Source organism: Brachyistius frenatus, unplaced genomic scaffold, assembly GCF_029030835.1.
Source record: "Brachyistius frenatus isolate BFR_SWC_R1_liver_20210118 unplaced genomic scaffold, ASM2903083v1 Contig_11, whole genome shotgun sequence".
Taxonomy (NCBI): Eukaryota; Metazoa; Chordata; class Actinopteri; family Embiotocidae; genus Brachyistius; species Brachyistius frenatus.
Genome location: NW_027210610.1, coordinates 1,511,554 through 1,538,275, shown reverse-complemented (window position 1 = coordinate 1,538,275; position 26,722 = coordinate 1,511,554). Strand labels below are relative to the sequence as shown.

The 26,722-nt window shown below is 40.1% G+C and overlaps 1 protein-coding gene across 4 annotated transcripts; it reads right to left on the bottom strand.

The window, feature by feature from the left end:
• Window positions 1-793: 793 nt before the first annotated feature.
• myof (myoferlin) lies at window positions 794-24,792 on the bottom strand. 4 transcript variants are annotated; one of them, XM_069691385.1, is made up of 54 exons: window positions 24,615-24,792; window positions 23,804-23,859; window positions 23,318-23,409; window positions 18,519-18,627; window positions 18,328-18,418; window positions 18,080-18,222; window positions 17,365-17,493; window positions 17,112-17,174; window positions 16,984-17,034; window positions 16,853-16,883; window positions 15,833-15,948; window positions 15,586-15,712; window positions 15,313-15,416; window positions 15,140-15,208; window positions 14,993-15,036; window positions 14,098-14,180; window positions 13,336-13,460; window positions 13,100-13,213; window positions 12,675-12,852; window positions 12,460-12,584; window positions 12,178-12,287; window positions 11,806-11,998; window positions 11,112-11,267; window positions 10,862-10,993; window positions 10,583-10,746; window positions 9,635-9,749; window positions 9,235-9,337; window positions 8,871-9,013; window positions 8,530-8,700; window positions 8,188-8,281; window positions 7,984-8,061; window positions 7,655-7,836; window positions 7,102-7,260; window positions 6,753-6,854; window positions 6,501-6,662; window positions 6,216-6,381; window positions 6,058-6,131; window positions 5,885-5,941; window positions 5,184-5,195; window positions 4,972-5,070; window positions 4,745-4,873; window positions 4,459-4,614; window positions 4,256-4,347; window positions 3,970-4,140; window positions 3,725-3,873; window positions 3,079-3,218; window positions 2,906-2,994; window positions 2,724-2,819; window positions 2,395-2,536; window positions 2,180-2,279; window positions 1,896-2,086; window positions 1,574-1,683; window positions 1,303-1,450; window positions 794-1,154 (listed from the first exon to the last, which is right to left on the bottom strand). In XM_069691385.1, the coding sequence occupies exons 1-54, from the start codon at window positions 24,700-24,702 to the stop codon at window positions 1,116-1,118; spliced, it is 6,162 nt and encodes a 2,053-aa protein (XP_069547486.1). In that variant the 5' UTR covers window positions 24,703-24,792; the 3' UTR covers window positions 794-1,115. The 4 variants fall into 4 exon arrangements, with proteins under 4 accessions (XP_069547486.1, XP_069547485.1, XP_069547483.1 ...); XM_069691384.1 differs by lacking the exons at window positions 5,184-5,195; window positions 5,885-5,941 and adding an exon at window positions 13,783-13,821; XM_069691382.1 differs by lacking the exons at window positions 5,184-5,195; window positions 5,885-5,941; window positions 18,519-18,627; ... (1 more) ...; window positions 23,804-23,859; window positions 24,615-24,792 and adding an exon at window positions 13,783-13,821 and having other exon boundaries at window positions 18,080-18,224; window positions 18,318-18,400.
• Between the last annotated feature and the right edge of the window lie 1,930 nt (window positions 24,793-26,722).

Below are 26,722 nucleotides of genomic sequence, written 5' to 3'. Positions count from 1 at the left end.
ATTTCTTTCAATTTGGCACAAACGTTCACTCGACTCAAGGACGAACTGATTGGATTTTGCTGGTCAGAGGTCACTGTGACCTCACTAAAAACAGTTGTGGCTATAATTTAAGATTTCATGCGCTGTTTATGACATTTCACACAAATGCCTTACAGGATAAAATGGTTAAGTGATGATATTTTATATCCAAAAGGTCAAAGGTCAACTTAACTGTGATATTATAATGTTCTGCTGGAACACTTTTCCGGCCTCTATTCAACACCATTAGTGTTACATGAGAAACATGATTAAGTGCCCTGCTCAAGGGCATCGAAATCTGAAATTAGACACAACAAACACTTCATGAAAAAACACCCTTTCAGGCTCCTGATGCCGTTTACCATATTTAATTTATAAGATCTGTGAAAATGCAATATGTAAAAGACACTTGACATGACTGTGACTGAAATTTACCTTCAGCTGCATTTAGCATGATTGCATTGAGAGATGAGAAATGGAGACCTTTACATTGTAATGCAATCTAATAGAACAGTCAAACAGCACAAATATTAAAACATCTTTATAGCAGTAATATTAAATCCAGTACAATATAACCACTAAATATCATCTTAAAATCCGCAAAGGGCTGAATCAACATCTTTTTGCACATTGTGTCTTCACCAAATAAAATATGTTCACTACAGGACTGTTGTATTAGATTACATTACAGAGTGCAGGGGTTCAAATTTTCTGGCATTCCTGTGTGTGTGTGTGTGTGTGTGTGTGTGTGTGTGTGTGTGTGTGTGTGTGTGTGTGTGTGTGTGTGTGTGTGTGTGTGTGTGTGTGTGTGTGTGTGTGTGATAAAAGTAGTGGTCTGGAAACAAGTCACAGATGTCCAGTTCCCAGTGTACTGATCACAAGTCTGTCACAGTTTAGTGGTGTGGACAAAGTGTTCATGTGTTGATATAGTGCAAATATGCAAGCGCCCCTTCCCTTGAAAAAAACACACTTCAGGTAGTAAAAAAAACACATGTTGAATGTCTGGCAGTATTTGTGGCCAAGTTAGTGTGACTCTGTAGATATATTTTTTAAACGTTCTTCAGGCTTTACTCCCAGTGCTCCTCTCTATTGTAGAGTTAAGATAGTGGCTTCACAATCTTCATTGAGATGTAGTTCTGGAAAAGGCAGAAGAGAACAATCAAATCACGATTTTCATCTGTCTAACAAGTACAAAGCTTTCAAATAACGATGAGACCCAATATTTAGTGACATATAGAAAATATATAAATAATATTCAGTGGTTTCCCTCTTTTCTGTCCTTACCGGTAAAGAGTACAACAGGATGGCGAGGAAGAGGAACACTATGGTGAGAAGGATGAGTCCGATGAAGAGGCACCTGAACCTCCTCCACACAATGAACTTCATGGTCTTACACGGGTTGGTGAACCAAAAGAAGGACGTCTCTGGGCGTCTGGTGGTTTTGTCAAGTGAGAGATGAAATGTATTTGTTACACTAATAACCCCACTCAATATCCATTCCCAGCTAAACCTATCAAATACTGCAAGTTGGCGTTCACAGTCTGTGGGATCTTACTTGGGATAGTCCAGTTTTGGGTTCATGTTGGGTTCGTCCCTTCCTTTTCCTGCAGGTTTCTCATCTGAATCTGCTTCACTCACAATCTCCAGGGTCATCTCCACTTTGCCCTACAAGCATGAGACAAACAAACATACAGATGCAACAACATGATAACGCCTGACTCTTTCAGGATATTCAAATCACGGGCCAATGAAATAAGGAAATCCAACCCTGTCATTGCTCTTTAATTTACTAAAACGTACAAGTTTGAACAGAGCAATTTATCTTAAAAAAATGTTTTGGTCTACCACCTCTGAGTAAACTTTTAATTCATACTTACACCCAGGACCTTCTTCCCGTCCTGTTCGATGGAACAAGGCCACCATCCTCTGACTGACTGCTGAGCAAACAGAGACTTGGCCAGGTCCGTCTTTTGTGCTTCTATTTCCAGAACATCCATCATCTCCAGAGAGCACTTCTCCGGCGTCTTCGCAGGAGCAACCAGGTTACGCAAATCCAGCTCCAGCGTGCCTGGGATCACGGTGTATTACACTCAAGTCAGGTTTTCTACAGGTTGGTCTTAGATAAGTAAATCTTGGTTTGACTTTAAATAAAGTTTCTTACCGAGGTAATCATCCAGTGAGAACTTGTCGTTATCCCATACCTGAACAATCAACTTGGGAGGAATCCTGAACTCTGTTTTGTCGAGACTCCAGAAGTTCTCCTGTTGGAAAAGAAAATATGCAAACGTGCTTTACATTCACAGTTTCAACAACACAGATCTTGCTGTATAAAACAGCATTAAAGTATTCGCTAAACCAACAGGAAACAAGCCACACCTTCTTGGATACGAGGCAGAGCTGTTCCGCGGACAGGTAGTCAAAGCCAAAGATGAACCGCCAGTTAAAGTTGCCGTCTCCATCCAGAGACCTGTAGTGGACGTCCGTCTTCTGTTTGTCCTCTTCCATTCCTGGCATCCAGCTGGCAAAGAGAACAACAGCCAAGATTACTTATTGTCCCGTTCACATTAACTGTACCACGACACACTATCCTTTAATACTATACCAACTAAAAGAGGAATTTAAATAGGTTTTTGAGGAGAAAAAAATCATGAGAAGAGACTAAAAAATACTTCCACTTGAACATAATAAATGCAGAATTAGCAAACCCTTTGACGTAGATGTCGCTCATGTTTTCTCCCGTGATGCTGGTCTCATCCAAAGTCACATCTGTGGTGTTCCAGATGACGGCGCGCAGGAAATACCTGAACATCCGAACACGCGGTCAGTGTTAGCTGAGCAGCATCTACTGTGACCAGCAATGAAATTTAAAGAGAAGCTCAGCACTTACCTCTTAGGCTTGCGTGGAGTGATGTCAAAGGGAGGTCCGGGGTATCCAATGCTTTTGGGGAAAACGTCCACCCACATCTGAAGCCTTCCCTGAATTAACACAACATACAGGTTGTATAGGAGTGTGGGTCACTGTGCACATACAGTGAACAGATCCAGGACGTGACATCTAACCTGAGAGAGGTTGGGCTGGAAGCTGCTGAAGAGGGTCCTCGTCTCCACGTGTTCGGGGACAAGTCCCTGTGCTCTGAGCACATGCAGACAGAGGCGTTCCCGGGGTGGACCCAAGTGCTGATGAATTTCCTTGTTGTTCTCTTGATGTAAAAAAAACATGTTGCACAATAATCAGATTATTTAAACTGTCATTTATACTGTATAAAATAATTCAGTCTTTACTATTTTCTGTTATTACATAAAAACAGATATAATAATGTTTTACGTTGCACATGCTAGTCATAATATATACAAATATTTAAAACCATTGTTGATTTATCAACACTGACAGTTATTACACTAGCAGGTACTGAGAGTAGAAATACAATCTAAAAATCAAAGACACCTCAGAATTCCCAAATTTTTTGTATCTTTCAAATTAATGTATCTTATAGAATTAAAACAAATATGTTATTGGATGTTGCTGGCCAATATACTACAACAGTATAATGTGAAAAAGACCAAAAGTACTGTAAATTCTTGCCAAAGCTTTTACCACGGTTGAATTTACAAAATACAATAGTAACATGTGGGTGTTGGGTGACTATATCCATAGCTCATTTTCAGTAACCAAAAGCCAGATTAAAACAGTTATTTAAACCATTACCAAACTGAGCCAGCGTGTAGTCTTTGCCATTGAAGGTGAGTGAGGTGCCGTTATCTTCAGTCCTGGGTTTGGACAGTCCTTTTAGACGAGCCAGATTTTCCAGGATCTGAGAAGGTTTCAGCTGATCCCTCCACTGGTTGATACTAGAACTAACAAGACAAGAGAGATAGAACAAATCTTTCTTTGATGTGACAACGTGTTTTCCTGAGAGCATGTCAGATTTTAACCTTCAGGTGCTTCCTTACATGCAGTAGGTTTGCGGCAGGCCACAGTACGAGTTGTATCGAGACAGGAAGCGATTCTCCAGGTCGATCACCGTCTCGCCGACCTTCTCGTCGCGGCTCAGGAGATCGTAGTCATAGACGGAGATTTTCAGGTCTTTGTCCTGGGGCAGGAAACACGTCATCTCAAACATCCTACACAACACAGAGGAGTTTGAGAAATGTTACGGTGTAGTTGATTTTTTTTAAAGGATAGGACTGACTACATGATGTTTTCAATTGTTTGAATTCATGGAGTCATAAGGTTTACCTTCCAAACACAGGGGTGATGGTGTTGGGTAAGTAATAGTCTCTGTCGTCAATCGTCTTTCTTCCCAGTGAAATCTTTATGTACGGATCACACTGAACAGAAGAGAGAAGATGAGTTTGTAGTAGAAGGTGCTGACTCTCCCATGTGCCCATGTGTGTTGAAATATTCTGCTTTCATTGGCAGTAAAATAGATTCCTTCTCACTTTGCCGTTGTTGTCTTTGGGCTGCAGGTCTATGGCCTGAACCACATAAATCCTGACCAGACACTCCTGAGATCCACTGTCTGGCAGCTCTCTGAACTGACGGGGTGGAGGAGCCACACCTGGGTCATCCGACAGGGGGTACACCTTGAATGAACCCTGCGGGTACATAACACACACCACACTGAGCCGAAGAGATTCAATTTACAACTTCACCCAACAGTGGTAAATCCAATTACATTTTACATCATCTAATTAATTATAAGTATTCTGAATGGTGTCAAACTACCTTGAACTCTCCGACCACAGTGGGGTCATCGTCCCCGTTTTCATTCTTGCCTCGCTGCAGTTTGAAGGTGCTGCAGAAATCCGTCAGCCCTTTGAATTCAGGGACATCCTCCAGTTCGCAGTCATAGACCTGAAAATTCACACAGTCACATTCAACTCATGTGCAGCGACAAAAGAGCAACTTCTGCCGTATAACAACCCACAAGTGAAGCAATAAAGCCAACTTACTTTGAGGGTATCATATCCTTTCTTGAGGTAGGGGCCACATTTCTCCCGGTCTCCAGTTGAAGCGTAGAACTTACTCCACCAATCAACTGTCTCTTTTTCCTACACATGGATTTAAATTGTTAACTTGACATATTTAACTCTTCATATTTGGTATAGTAGTCTGAAACCTGTATTAATTAAATCTTATTTCATATTCTTTTGTTAACTCTCACCTTTTCTACCTGCTTTATGGGAAGTAGATGCGATGTGACACAAAAACAGAAAAGGAGTCACAAATATATAGACATAGTACAGTAAAAGGAATGCAGGAAGACATACAACAAGTGCACAGACTGGGCTTCAAATATTGACGGGAGAGTAAAATGGTGAATCGTGGTGAAGAAAATGTCGATAAAGTACATTCAGCTACAATTTTCAAGATTGACAGCAACTCTGTAAAACAAGGGAATAACAATGGGCAATACAGCTTTAAACTTTGTCAAAGCATTTTGACATATTGCCCTGAAATTGTGCATGCTGCTTTAGTATCATTGCTTGCTGGAACACATAATGGTAATGATGGCTGTGGCATAATTTTTGTCTGTGAAAAAGGTTGAATGTGCAACTACACTGAAGGCTGGTGTAGCTTTGTCAAAAACCGTCTAAAACTCACAAAATGAATGTGATGTATTGCTTCTTTTTTTTTTTTAATAAAAAAATAAAACCTCAAGAGTAACAGGTCTGCGTGTTGTTTAACTGAAATTTAACAAATAATCAGTGACTAAACTGTTAAGGTGCTCAGTGCCAAGCAAGCCGTTTCCCCCCATTTCCGTTATTTCTGCCGAGCTATGCTAAATTGCTGTTAACAATACTATCAGTGTCATTGACGGCCAGCCATGTGAATTAGAAAGCTATAACAAGTAACCATACATACAAAATGGGAGGTAGGAGATGCCATTTTGTCGACAGCAGCTGACATGCTGCACATTAACTGGAAGCCAGAGTAATGACGTTTGTCAAATTTGACTTGAAAAGTCAAATTCTTCTCTTGAGTGAACAGAGGGAAGTTAAAGTGTGCTGGTGGTGGTAGAAAGTGGAGGCGTTTACCTGAGCTTCCAGCAGTTGTCTTGTCTCCTCCATGGTGATAGAGACATGTTTGAGAGGTGAAGCCATCAGAGCCACTGTCAACGATGAGAGAAAAGGATTCTAGTCTTTGTGTTTATATCAAAATTTGTCATTATTTTTTTTGCTGTGTCTGCCCTTACTTTTAGAAGACATGGCTCCCTCTGCTGTGATGACATATGGGTCACATCTGAATTTCTCCAGAGACGAGATGGTGCACTGACCGACCACGGGCTTCCTCCCAAACGGACGGTGGTCGATCACTTTCAGCACAACGGGAGGTGTGTACATCTCATTCTTTGGAAGGAGCTGGATTGAGGGTGTAGCGAAAATGACAGAAAATAATAGTGAATTTTTAGGTTTCCAGTGCAGGAGATTGACATATTTCTCTAATTCTCTTCCCACACACACCCCGTAGCTGTCCTTACCACTTTGATGAAGAGGACAGAGCTGGGGAAGTTGGGGCTCTTTTTCATGTTCTTGATGACAGCCGACTCCACCCTCTGCCCCCCACACTCCACCACAAGGCTGGGTGAAGACACCGAGGCCAGCTGGTACGACTTCATGTTCCTCAGACCCCACACTAGAATCTAAATACAGACACGCATCCAGGAGGAGGATTTAGAGACAGTATGTGCATCACTTCAGAGGGACGGCAGTGTCTTCTGTTGTGTATTTACCTCCACAGCAGTGAGCTGCACCACAGGCCGGATGCCCTGAGGAACCATGTAGAGGTTCTCAGCTCTTTTTGGAGGAACCAGGGGAAGATCTGACTCACCCGACTGCACAAACACAGACACGTAATGCACTTTTTGTTTTTCCCCTGTAAGATTAATCACACTTGATGAATATGTGATGCACATCACGTGAAGATGACACCGAAGCTTATAATTCCTTAAATAAAAGTCACCTATTTTTATTTGAGGTTGTTAAGAAGGCAATACATTATTTCAGAAGTTTCACTCTAAAATGTCTTACTGACGTTTTCAGTAATGTAATGAGCCTATTTACAGTACTTTCATGGCAAACCTTGTCTTTGAGAATAAGTTCAGCAGCCATGAGCGCCTCTCCTGCCTTCTGCCCCTTCTGGATGATGGGATGCCACAGCAGTTTGGGTGTCTGATCCATGCCAGGATTCAACTTCACCATCGGGATGCAAACACTGCGGCCCAGCAGCTCATCCTTCCCCTATGCAGAGCACCACATGCCACAATTATATATCTTAGCGTGAGTGAAATTTTTAAGATTATTTATACTAATAACAAGGAGTACAAAGTTAAATACAGAAAATGTAAACGGGATGTAAAATAAAGACGGTTAACTTTCAGGACAAGAAGAGAAACATAGATTACTTCAAGGAAAAAAAGCGATGTAAAGACGGATATCAAGTTTTTCTTGTAGAGAATTGATGCTTATTCATTTATTCCATTTATTGTTTCCAATGTTTCAAATTGAGCCACTTTGCTTTTTCCTACAGAAAATGTCAGGTCAATCAAGTCGGGTATATTTCTAAGGAATTCATTTAGCACTGAAACGACACAGATTTGTTTTGCTTTTTACATATAAATCTCCCCCAGCCTACCACTTGGTCATTGTCGTAGAACTCCAGCACAACATCAGGGGGACAGTGTTCGATGTTCTGGGGGTCTCCACAAATCTCAATGTCACTGAAAATCAGAGTTTGGTCCCATGTTGGGTTCAGTGTTGATCGGAGTTTCTCTGTTGTCTTACTAATGTGCAGGAAGGAGACGTGTGCGTACGGATCTGTGGTGGAAAAAATTGATGGTTTAATTGTCATATTTAAGTACTTTTGCAATATCAATTTAATTTCAAATCTAAATCCACTGGCCATCTTCATATTAATATTAGAAACCAAGGATTCAGTTAAATTTTTACCATGTACAATCTTACCAGAAAAACTATCTTTGTCCATAGATGTCAGGTTCCGCGCCTGATAGACGTAGACACGGAGATGGTACACATACGACCCTATAGAAGAAAATAACTATATCACACATGTATGCAGCGTACAGTTATCTACATTTTGATGATTACCATCTGTGTGCACTATATATTTATGCATATGTATGTAAGAGCATTCACATGTTCACTCACTGTCAAAGAAGCAGGACACAGTGGGAGTGTTGGCACCAAACAGCTTGGTGGCATCAGCCTTGGAGCCTTTCTCCTTCTCCTCTGTATCAACACCCTGCAGGAGAAACCCAAACAGAAACCTCAGAGCTTCAACATGTTCATAAGGCACACATGGCAAAAAAATACAAACACACCATGGCACTGTAGATGTACTTGATATACAAGTATATTTGAAAATATTTGGTGAAACAGGGACAGATGAATTCTGACTATTCACAAGCAACAGTCAGGATTTCTTTTCTGAAACCACATCCAAACAAGTGCTCCACTTCATAAATAAAACAATTATTTTTGTATACTCACCAATGCCCCCTCCAGCTTAAAGATGGCAGCTGCTCCAAGGCGATCTTCCGGTGCCATCTTTCTCCTCCAGCGCCTTCGACGAAACGTATCTGATGAGCGCTCCTTTCTGTGGAATTTCCAGCCAATCAGAGAGGAGAATTCCCAGCCCTCAGGGTCGCCTTGGTCCCTCCTCTGTGTGTAAAAACAGACGTGTCGCTTAAACATTTGTATTTTACTGTGAGCGAATCCCAATAATTCAATCTGTATTCATTCACTATTTACAACTTTGGCCTCCAATGATTGTATTTTACAAAAACAAATTATGCTACAGTGTAAAGTATTCCCTTCTGTCCAATGCTGACCTCCACAGCTGCTCCTGCAGGGAGTGCAGCTCTCCTGCGAGGTCGCACCAGCCTCCTCCTGCGGTGGACGTGGTACACCTTCTCCGCAGGTACCCAGGACCGAGGCTTGTCGGCTGGAGGAATGGTCACTCCGTACTCCCAGCCTTCAGAGTCCCAACAGGCACACAGACACAAGCAAGCAAACAATTTTCATTTGTTTCATTTTACTTTGGATAAAAGAAGGTGTGGTTTTAATTCAAACTTCTTAGTTTATTGTATTCTTCTGTAAATCATTCATTACAAGTTAATAATTTCAGTCTCATGTGGTCCTTTTAAATGAACTACAAATATCTGGAGGTAAACAGCTTTAATGTGATGTATGCACCTTGATCATCCACAGCTCTGTTGTCATCCACAGTCCATTCGTCCTCCCAGACCCAACCTGGAGGACAATCGAACTCTGCAGGGTTGCGGCTCTTCTCCCCATTCTGTTCAACACAAAAACTCGGTCAGCTGCACACATAATTTTTTTTAATTCATATATATATATATATATAATTTTGATTATATATATACTGTATATATATATATCAGAATAAATTATAGAATCATATTAAATTACAGGAATTCCACACAGTTATAATAACTAAGAGGAAAAGTGCATGCTGCATTGGTATGGTTCATATTCATACATGTAATTTTGATTGTCAAAAAGATAAAAAAAATAAAAAAAGACTGTTGGTGTGTGTTTCTGTGTCATTTGCATGCCAGCGTGCTGCTCTCACCACATCAGTGAATTGCTCAGAAGCAGCCTTCCACTCTCCACCAGGGAAGCGGGTCTCATTCTGGAAAACTTCATCCATGAATTCAGTGTGCCCCGCATCTGCCTCTGTTAGCAGACTGAAACACAAAGTCAGATATGCAGCATCTGTGCACAAACTTAAAAAAATAATCTAAGAGGAGCCACTGTTATCCGTTGTGGCGCCCTCCGGTGGTAGTATCAAAAAGCACACCGTGGCAACATGACCTCACACTGGCACTCCTTTGTGAGATGATATTAGCATAGCGTGAGGGAGAAGGAAGGGTTTGTCATGGATTGTTTACATTTTGGGAGTAACCCGATAGATGGCCTATGTCTAGCAAAAACTGTACACTGTCATAGTGTGTGTTCGTCTGAATGCTCCACACACAGTTTTACATTCTGTCATGGTTTAATTACTGTATGCTTAGCAGACGACAAGTTCTAGACCAGTTATAGAAAAGACAACATAGAGATGCCTGTCTCATGATCTGCATGAAGTAATCTGTATTTATTATGTTTCTCAACTTTTTTTTCCCCTTCCTTTTCCTTAATTTTGTGAAGTGCCTCTACAGGACAGGTATAGAGTATTAAAACAAATTCTACATATGATGACGCTGGCATGTTAAATCAAATTAGTGCACAGAATGCAAAGTAGATTAAAAAAATGTGAATAACTCCCAGCTCACTGGCACAGTCTGGTGCTTTGTCATTAGTCTATGGCCCGAGAGGAATGTAAACAGTACAGTTCAGCCCACTTCCTTTAGTCCACACAGTCCACAGATGGGTGTTCAGAGAAAAACATCAGCTGAGACAAAATGTCTCTTAAATGTAACTACAGTGGTCGGAATCCCAAAATAGCAAATTAAAAGCTTTTTCAGGAAATGTTTTGTATTCCAGAGATGCCAAATAGATCCTCTCTAATTACACTCACGCTTTCTCCGGGTCTATAAACCAGTCAGACTCCCACTCCCATCCTCTGGGTGGCATGAAGTACTCCTGTTTCAGCTTCAGTTTGCCCGTTACGTCGGAGAACTTATGGCGCCCCACCAGTCCTGTTGTTCCCCACTTCCCAAAGACCTTGGCGTGGTTTTCATACTGTAATGCAAAGGAGGACAAGTGGATATGAATGACTGATTAGAAAATATATTTATATTATCAACAAACATTCAGAAAACTTAGACTATGATAGTTATGTTTTGGAGACACATACCAGCTCAGCAAACACACTGAAAGTTCCCTCAGAGTAAGAGTTGAACTTTTTCTCATGTGCAGACAGACCAAGCCACATGTTGACTCGAATCTGAACCGGCACCTTCAAACCTTTGGTCTTGTCCATGGGGTACTGCAGGGGATTAAAAAACCAAAAAGTCTCATTAGCATTACAATCCAGTATTGAGCTCTTGAGACAAAATCTAATACATCACATTGAAACCTTTTGTTTTTTGACAATAAAAGTGCACCTGTAAAAAGATGGTCTGCGTCTTGCCACAGTGCTGTCCACAAGCCTGCTCACTGTATGTGGAAAAGAGGACTTGATGAGCAGGGATGCGACTGTAGGCCACCCTCTTCTCACCCCGCAGCATCCAGATGATCACGTCAGGCATGCTGTTCTGGGGCTGCACACCGTGAGAATAACACAGTGTGAACTTATAACTTATAAGATATGCGGTGCAACAGGCACAAGTCAACACATTTTCAACTAATGAAGATCAAGGTGATGCATTGTTTTGAAATGTTATTGGATACTTTTTGCCAAATTTGGTAAAAGTGAGACAGGTGTTGCTTGAAATATTGTGCATAATCCATGTATTATAGAGTGTGATTCTAAATGCATGTCAATTAACCCCTTTACAAAAGCACAAAACCTCACAATTGAAACAATGCAAACCATTTTAAGACACCAATTCCTCAGCAAAAAAAAAGTTGCATAGACAATAAAATCATTTTTTCTTGTTGTCTACAGGTATACACACTTGTGAAATGTGTTGTACACAATGTCCACCATACAAATATAAAGAATAAAATGCTTCCAAGCTTTCAGTCTGTTTTAGTAAAAAAGAAGGAGAATGTTAAGGTGTAACAGTTATGCTTTCACTTATAAAATAGTCGTCACTGAAGAAATCAAAACATTTAAATTGCTTGCTGTGTTTGTACCTCCTCAGCCAGCTGTTTAAGTTTGTCTGCCCAGGCCTCTAAGTCAGACAGAGTGTCGCGGATCTCCGTGGCCTCTTCTCTCATGCGTCTGGCTCCGTCCTTGATGGAAGTCAGAGTGCTGTCTCGCAGCTTCTTGATTTGGATGTCCAGAGTTGTCAGGTTAGATCGGCCCTCCAGCTCAGGCGTTGAGAAACTAGAGGAGAGCAGACAAGCCGGTACTTATTTCAATGCGGTTAGAACAATACATAAAATTGTAATTACATTAAATAATTAGCCAAAAGTCTAATGACATAATTTTCCTTTATTTTTTCGGACTTTCTTGGATTCATCTAATTTTTATCACATTAAAAGCAATTATCCAGCTGTATTTACCTCTCTAGGTCTTCGATGAACTGATTGAGCAATTTGAGCCACACCTCTACCAGTTGGTTGTCGGAGACTTTCGCCAGCATGGCAGTTTTAAATGCCTCCAGGTTGAATTGCTGCAACAACAAAAACAAATTAAGGGTGAGGTAAATACACCGATCTTAACCCTCCATGAGCACACACACACTAATACAGTGCCAACTTACAGGCAATAAATCATAAACTCTGATTTAATTAAAAACAATCATTCCAGGTTTTTGAGGATTACAGATGATGGTACAGTATTACCATGCGGTGAGTAATGTAGAGGATAATGTTGACAGAATCCAGGCGGTGGCTGATGTCTTCCCAGTATGACGTAACCACAACCACTGGCTTAGTGTCGGCCCAGGGCAAATAGTAGTAGTGGTTCCCTAGAAAAATTACCCACCTATTAAAAATTATCTTGTTGAGAAAGCAGCCTGCAACGACGCTGTATTACATTAATACTCTTTATCACTCACCATCAAATACAGCACAGCTATACTGAGTGGTGGAGGCCAGGGGTTTGCAGGTGGTGTCCAGTTTGTTGCCGTAGTTACCGATGCTGACCTCAAACTGGATTGGTTCTCCAGGTTCCTGAATCATGGAGGCGCTGTGGAAGGACGCGCACAGACAGTATTTTCTCCTCCTCTGGTATTTCTGAGTTAGATAGGGACACAGAAGAGAGAATGTGAAAGAAATAGAAAGGATTTTGACACACAAAAATTTAGCATTGCTCCATTTACAGACTTTTTTGTAAGGGAAAGGGAAAGCTAATCATATTCAGACGTCCAAATATTTGCACCCATGACCACCAACACATTTTCCTAATTTTCACCCCACTACATTTTAAATCTTGGACAAGTGAAACCACACTCCTGTCAAATAGAAGCACATGTGTCAATACCTGGACCACCAGAATGTCATCATTGGGAATACTGTCCACTGTTTTGTCTGCTTTCCCCTCCAGCTTGGTGGACAGCTCGACCAGAATCCTGCCCCTGTACGCCACTCCTTCTCCCTTTACAAAGACAAAACACTGACATTAAGTCCTGAAAAGCCAATGAAGTTTAAAATGATAAGTGACTCATAACATACTGACAGATTAAAAGATCATGTCAATCATCATGTCTAATTCACTACCTTGCCATAATTGAGATCCTCATATGGATCTGGCAGGCCACTGAACTCTCTGGGGCTGCCATACAGGTTGACATAGCAGGGCCCAAACACGGGCAGGAAACCCACCTCAGACTCTCCTGAGTTGGCTGGAGAGAGAGATGACAACAGACTTAACCTCTTCGTGGACATCAAGTTGAGCAGTGCAAAGCTTCAAAGTTAGTAGATCAGTTCGGCTGCTTGGGGTGGAAACAGTGAATGCTGCGAAAGCAGGTGGCGAAGACGATGACAAGAAAACGGTGTGAGGCAACATTTAAATCGTGACACTACTTTCTAAACAGAGCACAGCACAGTTGTATTAGCCATGTGAACACACAAAATCACACAAAAAAACCAGTGCTTCAGCGTGTACAACATGCTTAATGCGTGATATTCATAAGCAACACAGAGCAAAAAAGAGCACAGGTGAACCTTCATATGACGGTATTTCCAGATTTCCCGCATGTTCCTCTATTCCAGGAGAAAAAAGGACAATTCAAGTGCCATTTAAAAGCCAATACAATAAGGCACATAAGAATAATGCATTTTTTTTTTTCACATAATTATATAACAATAAACACATTTAATCTATCCAGGAGATGCAAAGGCTTTAAACCTCTGCTCTGGTTTTCACAAAGTTTTCACACAGGATCCAGAATTAATCATGCGTTTTATTTATATCCAAAATTCAATTACTTTTTTCCCTTTCCCTGTTTTCGCAGATAAAAAATGATAACAAAGTAATACCTTCGATCTCTCCACCAGAGGAGGCGATCTTGGCCAGGTTCAGGTATGTGGTGCCGATGGCATCATTTCCTGTCAAACGATCCCTGCGATCACACACAAAAACTTTAGACTCACAATGCATGCACACATTGCCCGACACTCATCTGATTAACTGTTCAAAAACATGCAAATTTCAAAAAGTAGTTGTACTGTTATGATCTGGTTTTTTAATTTTTTTTATTACCTCTTTGAAGGAAGAACATGGAGTAGAAAAATAATACCTTTCCTTTTACATGTTTTCATTTTCAACACAGAATCTATTGCCCCTCAGATTTGAGTGTGTTTTCAACACCTCTTGAGGGACACACCTTTTTTTTCTTTTTTCTAATCTTTTCCTCCTGCACTTATTTCCCTCCAGGCTTCCTGGACCTGACTTGTCTCCCTGTTAATTTGCTCACACAATGATGAAAATTGGCTGAGAGACGGTGCCAACAGAGTCTGTTATTGAGGGAAACGGAGGGGTCAGTCTGAGTCTGAGTCACACACACACACACACACACATCCACACACACACACACACACACACACACACACACACACACACACACACACACACACACACACACACACACACACACACACACACACACACACACACACACACACACACACACACACACACACACACACACACACACACACACACACACACACACACACACACACACACACACACACACACACACTAATAGAATCCAGCTGACCACTGCAGAAGCATTGTGGTACACTTTCTCAACCATAGTTTACTCCAACAGAACAAAACTCTACCTCCTAACAGTCTTTACTTCTCAAACAGACTGTAAAATGAGACTGGGTACAATCTCTTACATTTAACTTGTGATCTGGTTTTACTTACCAATCAAAGACTGTCAGTTTGACTCGCTCACACATGGAGGGGAACTACGGAAAATACAAGAACCAGGTTAAAAAGACTGAAAATGAAAATTTAATTGCTGATTTCTTTGTGACTATATTTTTATATTTCATCTTCAGGACTTGTTACCTTGACTTGAAGGTTCAGTACTTGGTTCCACTCAGGGTTCGCGTTCTTCTCAATGGTCTGAGTGCACAGCTGGAGGGACATAAAAAAAAAAAAAAACACGAGTTCTTCTTCTGTATGACAACAACATAATATCCAATTTGCTTCATTTTGAACTGCAACAAATGATCAGGGACCTTTCTGCCAGCAAAACGAGCCTCTAGAAAAGGATCCACCAGGTTTTTCTTGTTTTCGTCTCCTCCAAATATCTCTTTCATGGTCTGGATAAAGGCATCATCCACTGAAATGAGAATCATAATTTATTTAATCTTGCTTTTATTTTGACAGCCATAAAATGAGAGATGATTACATCTCAAAAAGCTAAACTTAACTTATTTGAACTAATTTAAGAATTAAATGAAAACTCAGTTTGCTATAAATATCAATTACTGTTCTAGAGCATGTCTTACTTTGGGGAATGTCCTCGGCTCTGAACACCTTCAACGACAGAGTGGCCCATCGCAGAGTCACACCTGCTGGCAGCAGCAGATTGCTCTCGATGTCATCCTGGTCGTCATTCGAATCCCTCTTCTCCACCTACAGTATGAGAGATGGAACAGGAAAGGGTTCATGAGAGAAAGGGAGGGGCAAAGCCAGCTTATTTACATGAGAAAAGAGTAAGCAACCAGCAGCAGTGCTGTGACATGTCAGTCGTACCGGAGGCTCATCTCCAGTCCCGACTACAAAGAGGCTGACTTTGAGGTAGCCTTTAGCCCCCGAGCTTTCGTCATCTGGGTCATTCAACAGGAGCCACTTCCTCAGGATACAGTGGGCTGCAATAGGAGCACACACATAAACAGTTAATACACCTCAAAGGACACACAGACTATATTTATACAGACAGCAGGTAGAAAAGTCCCCAAAAAGAAAAAAACTTTTTTGCAATTCGACAAAGCTAATTATTTCTTTCAATGGTGGATACAAGTTTTTTGTCTAATTCTGGGCACCCGGTTGGGAGCATAGCATTGACATATTTTACACAAAGTTTGTAACTAGTTAGCAAATGTTAACAGTTGTTTATTTTATGTTGCTCATCCAGTGGATACAAAGCAACAAAAGCATCCATGTGGAAATGTGTCAAATATTAACTCTTCTTTTTGCTTAGTCTGGGTCTCCACCAACTCCTGAGGAAAATTGTGTGACTGTAGCTGTTAGCCTACAGTAAATGTTTTCATAAGGTGGTAGGTATCTTTGACTGCGTGCTGTTTGGTGGTGGACAGATGTTTTTAGCGCTACTTTAGAGCAGTGAAAATGAACTGAAATAGTAAAGTTGAAGGTTGCAGAATAAAAAATAAAAAAAACTCGTTGAAAAACACTTAAAAGTACCATACATATGAGGGAAACTACAAAGTTGTGATAATTGTCTAATCATAAATGGGTTCAACACTACGATCGACACCATTTACAAGCAGCATGTGATCCATTGTTGATGAAAAATATTAATTATTGCTACTTTAACATTAAATGGTAAACATCATGCAAATAACCAGAATTTCATGACACTAAATATGACCAACATTTATCGATTTATAGACACAAAACCAATTATAGAAAACTGCAAAAAGTCAACCTGCAAATAACATTAGAATATGCTGTCTCATTCTGATCTCCATAAACAAAAGCCTCCTCTGAGCAAATGTAAATGACACTCAAATCTGTGGTTTGTGACGAGCTCACCTGGTTCATCATAAACATAACCAACGTCCAGCTGAGAGAGACAACAAGGAGGGATCAGAAAGACTCGCATGAAAACATGAACTACAGTTTAAATGTTAAATGTTTTGTGTGGAGGACATCAGGCCAGGTACCTTGAATTCTCCCATGAGACTGTCAGCCCTGAGTGAATAGGAATTATATACCTGCAGGGAGGAGAGTAATAATTCAGTTCACATACATAATGACAGAGGACATCAACATTTACATGCATTGTATTTACCCTGAAGCTAATGTTCTGATCAAACAGATCTGATGGCAGCATGTGGACATTGTAGAAGAACATCTGCAAAAATACAAAAGTCATGAGGTTTAAATAAAGAAAAATAAATAAGAAAACATTTGATTTCTCAGTAGAATTTGATATTGTAGTTTTGGATGGGTTTATCCTAAAACTGGTTTAATTTTTATAAAGGCAGCACCAATACAATCAAAAAGAACTCTGTCGTCTCACTGATGGTGTTAAGTGAAAGTACCTCATCAAAGAACGGGTTGTTTCCTGTCTTGATTCTTGTCCTGTGGGTCTGTCCAGCCACATGAACTTTGACTACTGGTTTGATGTTGTTACCGGACAACCGACGGGCCTCGATGATCCGAACACGAATCTGAAACACACCGAGTATTACAGCATCGTTGTGAATGAATATACATATTTCATGGATGTATGACAGCATCTGATGCTGACCAAGAGCACCTCCATTTGCTAAAATATACAGATAGATAACCTGGGTAAACCTAATCCAATCAAGATCGAAATTAATATTGGGACCATCTAAAACTAATCTAAAAATTTTAATTTAGGAAAAATAAGGTTTTAATTTTGTAAAGTATGTTCTTGTAATTCAAGAAAGCAGTCAAAGACAATCATCATGACATAGTTCTCATGTAATGCAAAGAATGGAGATCATGCGTACTTATGATATTTTTATTCTCAACTATAAACATCTGTCTACCTCCCCCACACAGATGTGGTCAGAGGCAACACAGATTGTTGTTTTTCATCGACAATATTTTTCTACAAACCACATTGTATTTCATCTGAATAATTTACTTTAATCACATCTAATCAGACCCATACTGACCAAGTGCGTGTTTTTCAACTAAACCTCCATTTTAAAAGGTCTACTGTAACGTTTGGTGTTTGTTGATAATCATGTAGCACGTGCGCACAAAAAACTCTATCGAACTGACCTGGAGGTCCTGAGGTTTATTTATAAGTCGGTGGCGATTCTGTGCCCTGGCCAGTTTCTGACGAAGGTTAACAGTCTGTCCAGAGGATGAAGAGACTCCCATATAGCCACTTTGGCCGCCATCTGGTAGAGTCTCATCACCACCTGTGAAGCAGCAGAAAGAAGAGATTATCAAATACCTGTAAGACATGTCTCTAATGTACTTCAATGCTGCCAGTAAACCTATCCTCTTCATTAAGATTTACATACCATCATCCACTACATCTCCAGCTTGAGGGTCATTCAGGTTTGTTGCAGCATTGGCTGGAGCATCATAGCCAATAACAAGGTTGATTGTAGCCTTGAAGGAAATAACAAGTGCATCATTTTTTGAATTTTAATAGAAGATAACTTTTCTGTTGCTTACATTTTATAATTTATATTGGAAAAATAAAACTTACTCCAATATTCTGTCCACTTTCATTGACCAAAGGGACATTTTTGGATGGCAGTGATCTCACTTGACCTGAAGCAAGGTCCTGCAGAAGAATTTTAGTTGACCCCAAAAATCTGTTAACAAAAACACAGCAGGGAAACATCAGATACAGAAATAAATTTGAGTCTATTGTTAGATACGTATACATTTTTCCTTTACTGTACTGATTTCCTTGTTTAATCAGGAAAAACACATGCTACCATTCCAGTCTGCCATAACATTAGTAATCAGATTACAGACCACAGAAATGAAATGCTGTATGTGTACTTAGTGAAGTCACATTCACAAAATGGGCAAAGGGGAGGTCACCACCCAGAGCTAACAAAACTGCCTGCTCAGACAAACAAACGCACCCCAGGAGTGAACACACACTCATCACTGCACAGAAGCTACCAGCCTCTGATTTTTACCGTCTGTTTTGATCACAGGTGAGTCATTTCAATAGCAACCGTAACTAATCCGTGATAATGGAGGTGTTCAAACTACTACTTTGCTACACGGTCAAATAACATGACAAACAGTTTTCTAGTAGAGTCCTCAATATTACCTCCTGGAATATCCTAACAACATAATTCTCCTTCTATCTGTATTGTAATCAGGGATACTTTTACATGAGGTCTTTTCACTTTGTGAATGAGTCACACAATTCCTGTAAGGAATGTTAATTACAGCATTTTCTGAGACACTGATGTGAAATAATTAAATCTTCAGTGATTAAAAATCAAATTGGTTGTCAAGTCAACCAAATTCCAAATAATTTAGTAACACAATAAAATTAAATTATGCAGAATTGCATGAGATGTACCCAAATGACAGCTTGTTTATGCTCCTACAATTACGAGTAAATGTGAAAAGAAAATCAGCTCTGAGAAGAAAAGCAAAACATTAACAAATCTTCATAAGCATAAGTTGCAACTAAATCTTGAAAAAGTCAGACATTTGTTTGGCTGTCCACTATACTGTAACCAAAGTAGTACACTTTATCTAATGGAATGCTTTGTATGTGATGTAAATCATACTGTATCTTTCTTTGGGTGGACTGAGTCATTGTATTTTGGCAGCGCTCCCTAGAGATGTAATTTTTGTAAGATGTAATTTCACACTCTTTCTGTACCTTCAATCTGATACTGACAGTTTACACACAAATGACCAGGAATTAAAGCTACAAGCTGCATCTAAAATGGTTTTGTTTTTTTTACATCTTTAATGAGACGGGTTCTACTATTTAATAAGTATGACAAAAAAATCATGGTACAACAGAGACATTTGGCAAGATTTTTAGTAAGCTGCATATGATTTTACAATACTTTAGGACTCTACACAAAAAGCTGGACAGGATTTGGTTGTGAGGAAGGGTATAGAGTTATTGGTTTGGCAGCACTCTGTACTCCACATCAGGACAAAGGCTGACACGGGGATTCCCCAGAGATTCAGTGACTTAACAAAACTGGTATGTAGCACTCGAACTGGAATAAGTGCTCAACAACCCTTATGTGTATTTCTTTTAAGAGCCATTTTTTGGCATGTTTGCTTTTATAGGCGACAGCGGTACAGACAGACAAGTAATGCGGAGAAATAGAAAAGGGGAATAACATGCAGTAAAGGTCTGTCCAGCTGGGAATCGATCAAACTGGGGAGTCACTGCTGATGGCATTTGCGCTTTAACAACTCAGCTATCAGGTCAGCCCATGTGTATTGTTTTTAAATGGAATCTGAGTTATGATGTGAACAGGATTTGGACTTAATCAGAAAGTGGCTTCAGGCAGGAAATGTCTGTGGATGGAGTTTGAACTTGCACGGCTGTCCACAAACCAAAAAGGGACATTTAGGAGAACGGTTGGTTGAAAATTCTTCCACTTTGTATTTCTGTTGTTTTCCGCTTCACTGTATTCTGATAAGCGCATTCACATATTAAAAGAATCATACAGTGTGATTATATGGTATGACTAACAGACTCATACACTAAGTTGTGGGGAAATGCCGACAGCCCAGTCGTGTATATATTATTTACGGATTTGAGATGACATGCTTGGACTGACAACTTCCCATATTGACACACCAGTATCCAAAACAAACTTTGTGACCATTGTCGAGGCCTGGTGAGTCACAGAGGGAGAAAAATATCATTCACGCTCAAAATATCACCACCCACATGCAGGGTGAAATATTTTGTGTGATGTTTATTATGGGATGTGGCTAATTTTTTTCCCCTTTTCCAGATTGTTGCATCATTCTGTAACCAACAGACAGCAATGGTTCTTATCAACAGTCTTCTGGTCATAGTTAATTTTTCATCAAGTCTTTCCTTTCCACATCTCCTGGTATGAAGAAGTTCTCATTTATCTCAGCTCATTAGTTACAATCACGTATCAGTGAACAGAGATGAGTGACTTTCAACACAAACAGCTCTGAATGTCCTTGGCTGGGTTTCAGTTCAAAAAGTAACACCCTCCTGCTGGTCAGCAATCATTTCCTCTTTTTACACAGCTGTTAAGATGAGTGTGATTATTCCAGTATTGAAATGCTACAGCTGATCTCAGGGTTGTGACAGGGTGTGAAAGTCTGCCATCGTACAGTTAAAGGCTGAAAAGTCCAGAAACATTTCTCATAAAAAGGTGAAAAGTTGGCAAAAATATTTGAACTGGCCCACTGATGTCTGACGGAAACTAAACAATACTCTGAGGGTTTGATGTAGAAGAGTTTTTCCTGTTATATCCAATGAGGAATTTTACCATATCTTAACATTTCTGCATTCCTAATAGAAACAGCAACCGTTAATAAAGTGGCTATTTTATTGTTATTTTAGTGTCGTTAATCATTCAATGATCTCTAAAAGTCTGCAGCTCTGTTTACGGTCACTCTCACTGACTCATGGAGTCTAAGTTTAATCAGGAAACAAAGTTCTCTACAGGAAGAATTCAAAGCAGATGCTGTGATAACAGTTCAGTCCACCGGGTTTAAAAAAAGGTTTTACAAAAGCTGAATTTTAACCATGAGCTTGCTGTGCTGATACTTTTGCCTGTAGTGTATTAATGTCTAGCCAGTGGCAGCATGGATGGTTTGTACATTGTTACACCAACCTGGTTGGGCCTTGGGCACAGTACATAAAAATATGCTAACAATAACAGTGCCAAGATACTGATGTTGAGCAGGTATTAACAGGTGTAATATTTGTTAACTGAATGTAAACTCTGGGGACCTTTTAATATTTGTCGTACGTTTTACAGCAATTAATCCAATAGTTAAGATATTCTTGAGATATTTTACTCTGAACCACAAATTTCGACCTTATGGTGTCGCTTGATGAAAAGTCAGAGCATCACCAAATTCAGCAGGATTCACCCTGTGGGGAACCATGAATGATTTCATGGCAATCCCTTCAAATTGTTGAGATTTCAGTGCTAGCTTGGCTATAGATTTGTAAAATACTTTAAAAAGCAGATTGATAACACACCTCAGTCATGTGACACATTACATCCAATGAATAGGACCGGTGTCAGGAAATGAGACATTTTCCCATGTTATACTCTTGAACTGCAATACAGAAAACTATAGAACTCACAGGCAGAAATCGTACTGTCAGACTGAATGATCAAGACTGTGCTGTTACTTATCCTGCAAGTCCTACAATCTTCTGATTCACTTCTAAAATCGAATTAGTAAAGAAGAAACTGACCCCCCCCCACACACACACTCCCGTTGCCATGCCGACAGGGACTACCCATAACAGCATCTGGAAAACTATTTGAGAAGGAGACATCCTTCTCTGCTCCCACTGTGTGGATCTTTAGGGAGTGTGTCAGATGGGCCAGCCCAGTGGAAAACTTTACTCAATTTAACATGGGCTCATGTGCTGGAGACACACATTGGAAAAGCTCCTCCCTCAGTTATGACTGCCCCATGCACAAGAGGAATTTTTACTCGGTCAAGTATATGCACAGAAAATGCATATACTCCACAGTTTAACATATTTCATTAGAAACAAGCGCTTTCAAATGATTTGTTTTCCTACAACAGACAAGACTTTGATCGCACTAATTAGTGATGTGGAGGAAACACTCTTTGTGGCTGATCTAGATTGGTCCCATATGTGACTCTGGTTTCATTTGAAAGTTATGACCCTGAGGGGTTTTGAAGCAGCTTAGCAGTCCTTTTTCTTTACAGCACATCTCCTCACATAGTATCTAAGTAGTTCACACACACACTATACTACAAAAACTTGACATGTCCTTTCAGAATTTTCCCTGTTCTTTGCCACACTGTGGTACACAAATTCCAAAGAGTGTGAGACAGAAGACAAACAGCGATTCATCCATCTATTGTTGCCCAATGAGCCTCAGTCATCCCACACAGCCCAGCAAGTCTCAGCAAGGCAAGCAGGACGTGAGGGGCAGAGACAGTCAGCTACATAACTCAAACACTTGGTTACTATGAAAATATTTAACCGCTGTTCCTCGTACATTAGTGTGACGACAATGTGTCCAAAGCACCAAGTGGTTATTTAGAAGCTCATGTACTTTAAAAGGATTTCAGATTATGACTGACTTAATGATAGGTCATGTTGCACTTCCTGAATTATTAGTTAAAAAAAAATGTCCATGCAGCTGGAAAAGACACACACACACACACACACCTCAGTTACTGTTGGCCAAATGCCTGACTAAACAGGAGGCTTCTCTTTCATCACTGTCATCCCTCTGTTACACAAAGCATCACACCAAAACTAACAAGGAGCTCAGTCTCAGGGATTGCATTGCGCCTTACTTGTTTTTCCCAAGGGTTTCATAGTCTTTCACAATCACGTCTATGTAGGAGCTGGAGTCCAGCGCGGTGCCCTTTAGATCAAACTCAAGCACCTGCAAGAGAAGAGGGGGAACACACAGTCCATAAGATGTGGGGATTCAACTGCTGTCATGTCCCAAAGAAGCAAAAACTGACCAGAGAACAGCAAAACTGTGTGCAATAAAGTTAAATATAAGTTTATATTTATGCAACTAAATAACGATCAGCCAACTCTGAGTACAAAACACCAAAACAGCTGTATTGAACTCCCAGACACGTTAATACCAGTCACATCATACTTATATATATATAATATATATACACACACCATGTGATGTCTGGTAGTAAATCAATTATCGCTGCTTCTCGCTTCTCTAAGCAACAGATTTAAATTGATTAAAAATCAAAGCAAAAGAGGCAGAAATGTCTGCAGACTTGTCATGAGTTTGAGTGAATGTTTATATTTACCTCATTCCAAACAGGATTCAGCTCACTGTCAATCGATTTGGTTTTCTTCTTCTCATCTGAAAGTAAAATAACAGCTTTATGTGAATATTTCCCTCCACTGTGACAGCTGTTTAAAAATTAAAAACTGTATATTCTTTACAGTAAAAATACAATACAGGACATGCCCTCTCAAGATTAGGACACATGTTGTAGATGAGTTTTTATCTGAACATGTTGTAGCTCTGCATGCTTTATAGAAAGAGGGATGGCTGCAGATTTCACCTTTAATAAGATAAAGATTTCATCTTTCCTACCTGTACTGTGATGATGACAGCAGAATAATAATAATTAAAAAAAAAAAACTGCTGATTACCAGGGTTAACAAACCCTCTCCAAGATGAAACGCTGTTCAGTCTCACGCAACTGTGTCTAATATAATTTTCATCCAGTAGCTGAAGGCTAATTTCTCTACAGTTTCGAACTTGTCTTTCCCCTCTATTTTAGTATGCAGCCTCATTTTTACACACTTTTCCCAACAGTTCCGAGATGATTCTGGAAACACTGCGACATGCAGAGAAAGTCTTTAACTATTCTGGACTAGACAAACACAAAACGCTTTCAATGACATCCAGTCATTGTACACATATAAGACTATAGGTTGTTTTGTTGCGTGCATGGGCCAACATGTCGTCACGGCAAAACTATTAAATCCATATAATTATGTCTTTTTTGATAAAAGATAATCAATAAGATTCCAAATACACACAGCCATATATCAGGTTACAAGTTATTGATATATCTCAACTTTATTCACCATTGAAAAGAAACTTACCTTTAAAAGTCACAGAGGTAATTGGATCAGGATTTCCAATTTTCTTTTTCGGCAGACCTTTAGCTGACTCTACTACGACCCGCAACATGGTAACAAACTGGTGGTAATTTGTTTAAAAACTTCAAGAAAAGGTCTATTCGAGATTATTGTCGCGCTTTGGCATCCTCACCGCCCCATCCCTGACGCACGCAACAGGACTGAGGAAGTACATTTCCAGGACCCGTTGGCGAGGACAAGGGGAAACGAGGGCGGATCACGGGTGTGTAATTATTCTGAGCTCAAACTGCTGAGCTGCTGCTGCCATCTGAGAGCAGGAGATGGCAAAGCACAGCTGGACAAGAAGAGAGTTCACAGTGAAATATAAGTGTGAACACGGTGTCTATTGTTTACCAGAAGAGTCTCCAAATACACAATACACAGTTGTAGTGTTTTTTTTTTTTAATGAAATCACTCAATGTTATTTTAATTCGTGACTGTAAATGTCTCAGACGTTTGCTCACTGTTTAGTACAAATAATCGTGTACTGCCGCTGGACGTGGGAGCACCGATCAAATACTTTGCTTTGGCTCCCTGTAGTGGCTGTACTGGGAAACACCATGCTCGATATCGTTGGTGAGGGGTTTCAACTAAACACAAAGCTTCTAAATACTGCGAGTCTACTTAGACAGAAAAAAATAAACCTATACCCAGTTAATGAATGTAATACTGTCTTGCATGTTTTAGCTGTGATAGCGCTCCTCAAGCTCTGATTCAATAGTTCTGCTGTATTTTCTTCCAACCAACCAAAACCTGTTTATACTTGGAAATCCAGGTTCCTGAAAAGGTAATACTACTCCATTTTAAATCTATAAGACCTGTGATTTGTATCATAAATTCTGAAACCATTGCTGTATCTTCCATTTGGATCCTCTTTTAAGCTATTAACATAATTAGGTAAAGGTAAATAGGCAATGAAATTGTTTTCTCCTGATTAATCTATGTGAATCTGTCCTAATAAAGCTAATAAACCTGTCTCTTGTCCAGTTCGGGAGGTCGTATGCACTTTAAAAGTCTGAGCAATGACATCACTACAATGACAGACACTGCAACATAATATCTATATGGCCTTGGACACCAACAGTATAACAGGACGCCTTCTGAATAAAATAATAAAATTGTGTGACAAAGTTGGTCTTAAACACTTGGTATTGTCCTTATGTGTAAAATTAAAATGTGGATTAAAACTGTTTTTAAGAATTATTTGAGTTGTCATATGTTAAAAGTATGTCTCTCAACCAATCATAAAACATTCTCCTTGAGAAATCATTTTAACCTCTGCAGCAATTGTGCGGCATCTTAACATGTCATACAATGAAAAGTATCGGTATACTGTAATCAATACCTACAACTGGAACAGATAAATCGTCAGTGTTATCCATTACAAGTCATTTCCTTTTTCTGTCAGGTGAATTATGCAGATATTTGACCCGGTTGTTGTAAATGTTACTGTGGATCTAATATTAGAGCAGGTGACATGAGTTACCAGACCAGACTCCACTGGGACGTGGATACCTTCATTAAGCACAGTGGGAGGCCACTCTGAGAAGCTCATGCTCACCGAAGTGAGAAGCAAAACTGCTGAGGGTTGCCCGGCAATAATTAAACTACATTAGTTAGAGGACTGTGAGACGATGGTATCAGTACTTTGGGATTTTAGTTGCTCTGGACACCTTACTGTCAAGGATTTCTGTGCAGTCTTCATTATGTTAGAGCAGCTGAGCTATATCCGTGATTTGATCTTGATAAAGTAACCAATCTTAACTCACCCGGGTGGTGACTAACTTGGCCTCTTTAAATGATTAACCCACCGACAGCTTGTCTGTGGGGTCTGTGGCTCTGTTACCCCTAGCAGACTTGCAGTAGTGCTTGAAACTCTCAGCTCTCCACGGTCTCCTCCGCAATGATGTGTTGACTTTCCTCTCTTGCTGTGGTCAAACACTTGTGACGGAGGGGTTACTGATCTGTGGATTCCTATCCTGTGTGGAGAAAGGGAGCTTTGTTTGAGGTTTGCATGACAAGACAGCGGCAAGGTCGCAGACAAAAGGCTCTGCATGTTGAGGCTCAAAGCG

Bases quoted from the DNA above. Each gene is read 5' to 3' on its own strand.
- myof (XM_069691385.1), bottom strand. From the start codon at position 24,702: ATGTTGCGGGTCGTAGTAGAGTCAGCTAAAGGTCTGCCGAAAAAGAAA. The intron at 9,014-9,234 runs GTGCATACATCA...GGGACTCTGAAG, and splicing joins CAGAGCTGTGGATGATCAAG to GCTGGGAGTACGGAGTGACC. The intron at 3,874-3,969 runs GTAAGGAAGCAC...TTGTCTTGTTAG, and splicing joins CTGCCGCAAACCTACTGCAT to TTCTAGTATCAACCAGTGGA.